General features: G+C 31.9%; 1 protein-coding gene across 1 annotated transcript in view; it reads right to left on the reverse strand.

The window, feature by feature from the left end:
- Positions 1-7,032: 7,032 nt before the first annotated feature.
- Positions 7,033-9,098, reverse strand: part of LOC119670334 — a 26,124-nt gene continuing 24,058 nt past the window's right edge. The window contains exon 5 of the mRNA XM_038080599.1: positions 7,033-7,369. Coding sequence (XP_037936527.1) covers positions 7,252-7,369 — 118 coding nt within the window. The 3' untranslated portion in view covers positions 7,033-7,251. The remainder of the gene's footprint in view (positions 7,370-9,098) is intronic.

Here is a 9,098-nt window from a genome sequence, read left to right on the forward strand (position 1 = left end):
GTTAATTAAAATTTTTGTAATGTATTTTTAGATAAAAATGGAAAACGGAGCACCAGCAAATAAAAAAAAGGTTGCAGCCGCACAAGAAGTGGACGGAGCGGGAAGTGCTTCAAATAATAGAATTTCTGCAGGAGGAAGCAGAATTTGAGGTTAATTCCTGTTTTTATTTGTATAACACTTAATTAATTTTTATTTTTAATTTTACAGGCTCCAACTGCACAATTTTTTTATAAAAAGTTTTTGAAAAGGACACAGTTGGATGCAACGTGGGACCTTGTACGGTGGAAGGTATGGCATCTAAAGGCGCAGTACCAAAAAGCGAACGACTGGCTTGCCGCAACTGGCGCAGGACTGCTAGATAAATCGGACGGCAGTACTATTGACGGTTAGTAAAATTTCGAAATATTTTAATCTATGGCTATATACATGCGTTTCGTACAATGATTTAAAACGATGTGGCCAATAATTGTGATATGTACGGACACATTACCACAGCGACCAGCTAGTTTTGCGCTGGGCGACGAAGTTTATTTTATTGAATCGTCTGCAGACAACACATCATCCAGCTCTGCACCGAAAGTCGTGCGTTCTGCTGTGCAAAGCCCCACTACCCCTCTCGCATCCCCTAAAATTGCTAAAAAAGGATCAAATGCTGCCATAAGCCAGCTAGCTGCAGTACAAAGGGAAAAAATCGTATTCGAGGAAAAAAAATTGGATTTTAAGAAAATGAAACACGAGACATATAGCAAAATTGAGGATCGAAAAATTGCTATTGAAGAAACAAAATTGAAATGGAAGATAAGTGAAGGGATAGGGACATTGAATTAAAACGATTGGAGTTTGAAATGAAGGAATGAATTGCAAAATCTGAAATCGATAAAAAGTATAACAAATAACAATAAATTAAGAATTAGTTATATTTTTATTATTCTAATTATTTTTATATTATGTTATTATTACATATATTAATATATTTATATACATTTTAATACATTATTCTTGTCTTGAAATAAACCTACTGGAAAAAAGTAATGTCGCAATTGACTTCTTAATTATATATTAAATATATATACATATATGTATGTTTTATATATTTGTATTCGTAAATTATTGATTGCCGAACATTAAATTATACAAAAATTTGCGCTTCGAAGCTCCTTCATTGGTTCTCTGACTAGCTTCATTCTGCATAAGCTCATCAGATTCTTCGTCGTTGTCATGTATGTAATCCACGTGTTCCGTTTCATCACATGAAGGTCGCAAAATGTTGTGCAATATGCAACAAACAAGGAACCAATTTGAACAAAAATTATGACTTGTATCTTCAGAAGTCCAAAACAATGTTCAATCCTTACACGAAATCTGCTATGGCGTAAGTTAAAAGTTTTACGTTTGGAGTAGTCAAGCTGTTGGGAGTATGACCGAAACGGAGTTATAAGAGTTTTAAGTAATGGATAAGCAGAATCGCCTGCTAACCATTGTTCCGAAGGAAATAAAGAATTTTCTTGGGTGCAGAGAGCGCTTGTACGAAACATGCGAGCATCATATGCACTTCCAAAGTGACCAACTGCGACATGTCGAATATTCAGCTGATAGTCACATACGACTTGTGCTTTTATTGAATACACTCTATTTTTTTGAAAAATAGGATGTATGGTTAACCAGTGGTGCTTCGGTATGTCTTATTTCAATACTGTCAATATATCCAGTACAATGTGGAAGCTCATGATAGGTTTTCTCCACTATATCTTGTCGTTCAGCTACATCTGGCCACATTATAAACTTGGTTTGCAGTTCCAATATGGGGCGAAAGACTCTTCGGGTTATCTTATAAATTATTTCCTCATCTCCAACACCAAATAATGTAGCGACTTTACGAATATCCGCATTTTCGCCTGATGAAATGACCTAAACGAAGATTGAAGATTGAGCGGGAATTGTTGAATTGAATGTGAATTAGTGAACTCCGCGCTAGTGTTTATTAGTGAGAGTATTAAGAAAAATTCGTTCCAATTTACTCTAAGCATCTGACGAAAACGGCCTTCATCAAATTCTTAAAGAATGGTAGATCTCCATTGAATAGATTTTGGTACGGGTTCGTGATTTCCGTGATGGTTTACTAAAGTAAACAAAAGGTCTTCATTTAATTGCTCCATCACTTCCCAGTAATTTGCATCATCTAACAAAAAGAAACTATACAGTTGTGAAAACTACATTAACAACATGTTAATACCTTCAATCAGAATATTAAAAGCACTACTTTCAATAAAAAAATCTATACATTTTTGTATTTCACTTGTTCGCGGCATTGTTATACTTTTATTTTTCTTTGCTCAATGTGATACGACTGCAAAAACAGCTGTTTCATTTTGATGATGCAATTCTGTAACAGAGGAGTTCTCGCAGTCTTGCAGTTTTTGTATAGCATTCTTACATTTCATGCTCCTTGCAATGAGTTAACAAGAGAGAGTAAATACCCCTTATGTATATTTGCTTGCAACAAAACAAAAATGGCAGAACAGTTTCAATTTTAAAATAAAACACTGAAATTTTTCTTATTTTCCAATTTTAAGATTTATAAAATTTTTGAATTCTGTTTGAATTTTTATTTACATATAATATTTGACATATGATGGCAATATTCGTTGGAATTTCCAATGAAGGCTCACAATTGTTCGCTTATTGCGTTGGTAACACTTTTTTTTTACTGACTGCTCTTTGTGGCCAGTAAACCTATGCTGGCCGAAGTAGAGATAATAGTGTTGTTGTTTTATGTACATTTCGGCCAGTTTACATTAGTAACTTGCTGCTTTTTGCCGTACTTGCGAGCCACCGAAAAGGCCTATTGCTGTGTTTGTTCTACCTTGTTTACGTGGTCGTTCGCGATCACTGGATCCTGATAAGTAATTAATAGTCAACTTGAGTTTAATGCAACCGTATTTATTATGCCCTGTATTTTCTCAAACACAAACACACTTTTTTCTAATAACCACAATATATATCAAAACTTATTTTTCAACTATACTGACATTCCCAGCAATTATATCAAAGATTATTTAAATTCCATATTCACAACAATATGTTTGTACTGTAAAGCCCAAATTTTACAGTAAAATTTAATCCCACAAATTAAATTGATAGTTACATGTAACGAGTTTTTTTACCATATTAAATTAAATTGTTAATAGATTAATGACCCTGTAAATTTCATACTAAAAACAAATATTTTTTATAAACAAATGACCCTGTAATCCGAAATATGTTCTGATTAGTTTTTTTTGCAGCTAATAAAAGTTAGTTCAATTTGTTGTAACTATTTCTCTTGTTTGTCTGCATAAACGAATTTAAGAAAAATATGCACGCATTTTTTATGTGATGCAGTTATTTTTATTAAATTTGATTGCAATGCGTACAACAATAAGAAATTTGTTTTGACAAATTTACGGGACTCTGTTTACATGAAAATAATTTTGTTTTTGCCTGTAATGGAAAGAATTTCAAATAAAAGGGCAGCGAAATTGCCAAGTCGTTCTATTTGGAATTTCTTTCATTGCAAGGTAAGTCAATTCTATTAGGAACGACAGTGGGAGCTCAGACTAGTTGGTCCAGGCATATACGGTTCTTTTGGCCATTGCTGACGATCACGATGTGCATGGATAAACTGGTTTGGGCGAAGTGATGGTGGTTGAATTGCCTTCTGCTTGGCTGATGCTAGCGTAGAGCAATTTAGCCAGTTGAGTTACCTTCTGCTTGGCATGTGCTGTCGTAGGGTAATTTAACTAGTCATCCAGACTTCCATTTGGCCGTAGCTGATGGAGGAATGGACGACGAGTCACCAACACTGTTCGAAGGCGTGTGGACTACGAGCGTTTGGCAATTGCTGGCAAGCGTGGTCAGGCGCAACCTCAGGAAGGGATCCTTGTCTGGCTATAGCTGACAAGGATTTTATTGAATTGATAGTAAGATTACTCTTTTCCAAGCGTTCTACTCTATTGCTATTTTGAATTTCTTTCATTGCCATGTTTGTTTTACACTACTGATCACAACGATTCCAACGCCTCGCAACGATTGCAACGCATACAACGCTTCTAACGATTGTAATACAACAACGATTTCAACGATTTCTACGCTCGCAACGATTGCAACGCGTACAACGCTTACGCATTTGACATTACTCCATTGCTATTTGGAATTTCTTTCATTGCAAGGCGTTACAATACTGATTTTTGCGTTCCCGACATTTTCAATACTTTCCAACGGCCACCACTATATCAACACTTCACATCAATCACAGCGGCATCAACGTTTTTCAACGTTTTCCACACTGTAGACGACTACAACGAGCTCAACGATTTCGACGAACACAACGCTTCCAACACTCATACTCTTAATTTTATTACTACTTATAACTCCAATATTTTCTTTTGTAAAGGTACGAATAAATGTTATTTTAAAAACATGGAACACAAGTGTATCCTTCTTTACTTAAATAAATTTCTTATAACGAACCCTGGTTTACTCGCTAAGTATACCCCAGCCATAGAAAGGTCGTTACAGTACAATTATTTTCTTTCCATTCCCTTATCACAACTTATGATTTTTTTAACAGACGCAAATTACATTCTTCATAATTCTATGTTTTTAACAGAGACTTATTATTAGAATACAATCTCAAAGGGGGATGTCAATGCATCATGATCGGTGAAACAAGTGAAACCAGTATTGTTATATGGTATGTACTATGATTATACCAATCAACGACAAGACCTAAAGACTTTTATATCAAACCGAATGGGTAACAACGAGAATATATAATTATAAATAAATAATAAAATTATACTTTGGAATTTGAAGCATGATTACAAAGATCAGCTATGAGTCACGTCAGAAATGTTTGAAACAGAGCACAGTGTACAAAGTGAAGCAAAATATACAGTCAGCGACAAAACTCTACATACACCCCCCATTTTTGCTAGCTCGTAAATCCAAGGACATAATAGAAAAAAGTAATGATACAGTTTTGTTTAGAACTGTTTTATATAATAAACAAAAGAAAATCCATTCATCAATAAAAATTAACAAAGTTATTCGAAAAAAACCTAAAAAAATCATTGACAAAAGTCTACATACACTTCATTGGTTGTTAGATATAGTCGACAGTAATTTAAATGTTAAACGGGAAAGTACCGTTTTTCATATTTCATGCTTGTGGCATGAGTCATACATTTATATAATGCACTTAGTTGTGCTTTGAGAGTGGTATTTAATTAATTCAAGTAATATGCGAAATTTGGTTATTAAACATAGAAATGAAAAAAAACCTTATGGTAAAAGTATCAATATTAGTAAATTTGACTCGATCAACAGTTCAGACGATAATAAAAAATTATAAAAATAGTGGTTCTATTGAAAATAAGCCTCGCAGTGGCCGCCCAAGGATACTCATACGTAGGGATGTCAGCTTGGTTTTAAAAGAAGTTAACAAAAATCCGAAAGTAAGTGCCTTAAAATTAGTCGAACACACTGCTAGTGCAACTGGAAAGCATGTCAATCTACGTCAAAGCTATTTTTCCTACTTCAGTTGCAGCTACGGCTCCCCAAACCATAGCACTACCACCACCATGCTTTACAGTTGGCATTATATGCTTCGGGTTCAGTGCTGTTTTCGCTTTCCTCCAAACTTTAGCTCTCCCATCGCTTTCAAATATATTGAATTTGGATTCATCTGTAAATAAAACTTGCTTCCCGAAATCAAAATCCTTTTCTTTATATTGTTTGGCAAACTCCAAGCGCAGCTTTCGGTTTTTTTCAGAAATTAAAGGTTCTTTGCGTGGTATTCTATCATGAAAACCGTGGCTGTTCAACGTTCTTTGTACTATACGTGGATTGACATGCTTTCCAGTTGCATTAGCAATGTGTTCGACTAATTTTAAGGCACTTACTTTCGGATTTTTGTTAACTTCTTTTAAAACCAAGCTGACATCCCTACGTATGAGTATCCTTGGGCGGCCACTGCGAGGCTTATTTTCAATAGAACCACTATTTTTATATTTTTTTAATATCGTCTGAACTGTTGATCGAGTCAAATTTACTAATTTTGATACTTTTACCATAAGGTTTTTTTTCATTTCTATGTTTAATAACCAAATTTCGCATATTACTTGAAATTCTTTTCGTGGACCCCTCGTGTCAATTAAATACCACTCTCAAAGCACAACTAAGTGCATTATATAAATGTATGACTCATGCCACAAGCATGAAATATGAAAAACGGTACTTTCCCGTTTAACATTTAAATTACTGTCGACTATATCTAACAACCAATGAAGTGTATGTAGACTTTTGTCAATGATTTTTTTAGGTTTTTTTCGAATAACTTTGTTAATTTATATTGATGAATGGATTTTCTTTTGTTTATTATTATTAAAAAACAGTTCTAAACAAAACTGTATCATTACTTTTTTCTATTATGTCCTTGGATTTACGAGCTAGCAAAAATGGGGGGTGTATGTAGAGTTTTGTCGCTGACTGTAAAAAAGAACGCGTATAACTTCAGAGACATAAAGATTCCAGACTTTCAGTTCGATGTCGCAACAAGAATTATTTTTTTGTTTGTCACTCCAAAAAGGGAGAAAATGTTACGACTTTTTACTGATAACATATGTATGTACATATATGTGCATCATTAAATATTTACAAATTGAAAAAATAAACACTCTTGTGTTTTATCTTTGGAAGTAATTAATGAACAAAACAAAATTGTATTTTAGTATAAGAAAAATATAATTTAGTAACTAAGTAAAAAAGGTATAAAAGTTGTTAAATGCTCAAATAAAAATTCAGTATTGAATAAGAATTTCAAATTCGTACATAACTATATGCAGGTGTGTGTACACATATTATTACATTTATACACACACACTTATCTAATACTAAATTTTTATTTCAAATTTTTTAATCAATATATTTAATATTTCACTGTTACTTAATAAAACAATTTAAAAGATTATATGTGGTTATAAAAATAAAATTGTACAAACACACTTATTAGACAATAATATTTTTTTATTGTCCAATTAAGCAATTCCAATAAGTAGTTAATGGTAGTATCAAAGTCCAAAGTAATTGATAGTTCTATATATGGCATATTAATATTAATTAAAAAACACCCAATTAATTCGTTGAGCTGGCATCCGTTTTTCAAAAGATTGAGTTGTTGTTTTATTCAATAAAGCTTTAATTTGGTTGAACTCATGACCGTGGTGGTTTAATTAGCTTACTTGTGGGTGGAGCTACTTTACAGAAACCAGCCGCATCAAACACCGGCAGCAGCTCACGTACTCTACCAGGTGTATTGCCTTCAAGATATCTGAAACAAAATTTAAATTTAAAGTTTCAATATACATACATATGTACTTCACTATTTATATATACATATATAATTATTCATGTAAATTTATTTATATATATATATATTATATATATATATACAAATGTATATTTAACTGCGCATAAAAAAGCATCAAAGAAAATACAAATTGCTTTTAATGATGATGTTTTTTAACCAGTACGTTTTGTTTTTTAAGTTATAATTTTCATTAAGCTACTCTAGTCTTTTTAATGGAATGCAAATAAAAAATTAATTTATTTCGTTTTTTCACCCGACGTTTCGTTGGTTTTTTTCAACATCTTCAGGAGTATCTACAAGATTTTTTTATTTAATAATTTTGATTTTTTTACAATGTGAATATAAATATATAATTTTATACATTATCAAAATTAAAAATTTATATTCAATGAATAAATAAATAACAATAAATAACAACAATGATTTACTTTTATTCTTTATATGCTATTGCGTATAAAAGTACATTCGATATGTTCACGAAGCAGATAGAAGAAGATAACGAATACCACAAATCAGGATATATTAATTATAGCATGGCAAATAAATTAAAGGTTTTAATTCTGTCTATCCGTCAAATTTTGAGATAATCATATAAAGTTTTATAAGGAAATTTTGTGTAACATCAACAACAATTGATTGAAACTTTTTGATCATATGGTATAGTAACCGTATTTTTTTCATTCGTAATTGCAAAAATATACTCACAGCTTACGAAAGTAAACATGTGAAACAACGACAATGTTCTTAAAATCTTCAGACTTAGATTTTACTGGCAAAAAATTTTGCGTCCTAAGTTACAGTGCAGCAAATTAAAAAATCAATTTATTGTGAATGTTCACATCAGTCACAATCATATGAGCAGAAACAATAACAAATTGCAACATACTCGTATCAAAACAATAAGATAGAAAATGGTTACCATTGCCCATCTATTATTCATTTTGTTTTCTTTTATTTAAATTAATTAATTTTTAGTGTTTACAATATTTATTTTTTGTATTGTACACAACAATAAAACAAATAGATGTCTTTGACTTACTTTAATATTGATGCCAAATTGTTTCAATCAGACTTAATGCATTTTTTTTTTCAACTTTGAAAGAAAATAAAACGGCCAATACGGCACGGATAGAAAGTAACTGCGTAAATGAATTTAGATTTTTATTTACTTTAGTGAATTGAATTTAATGTGAACACAATATAAAAAAAAAATTTAATTGTATGTGACTTTTGGCTATGCTGCAACTCTAACACTCTTTACGTAGAAAGTTTTGTTACAAGATCCATTATATTAGTTTTAAGCAGTGAACGAAAATAAACAGTACAGTATCGTAGTGTACTGCTCATGTCCGAAACACATCAAAAAATTTTTAAAGTTTGTGTCCGCGAACACAAACATTATTTTTAGAGTTTGTGTACTTTTCACGAAGGTAGTGCTCTTTATAACGATCTTTTCACGAAGGTAGTGCTAATTTTAGTTATCTTTTGCCGAAGGTAGTGGTCTTTTTAGTGATCATTTTCCTAAGGTAGTGGTTTTTTAGCGTTTGCCAAACTAAACGATTTGGAAACGTTTTTAATGTGCATTGTTGTTGCTTCGTTTGCATAAAAGAAGAAAAAATTTTGTTTGCATTTGTATTGCATGTATTTTGTTTGTGTTTTTAAATAAAGATATTGCGTATGCATTTATTAA

The sequence above is a fragment of the Teleopsis dalmanni genome, chromosome 1 (genome assembly GCF_002237135.1).
Source record: "Teleopsis dalmanni isolate 2A chromosome 1, ASM223713v2, whole genome shotgun sequence".
Taxonomy (NCBI): Eukaryota; Metazoa; Arthropoda; class Insecta; order Diptera; family Diopsidae; genus Teleopsis; species Teleopsis dalmanni.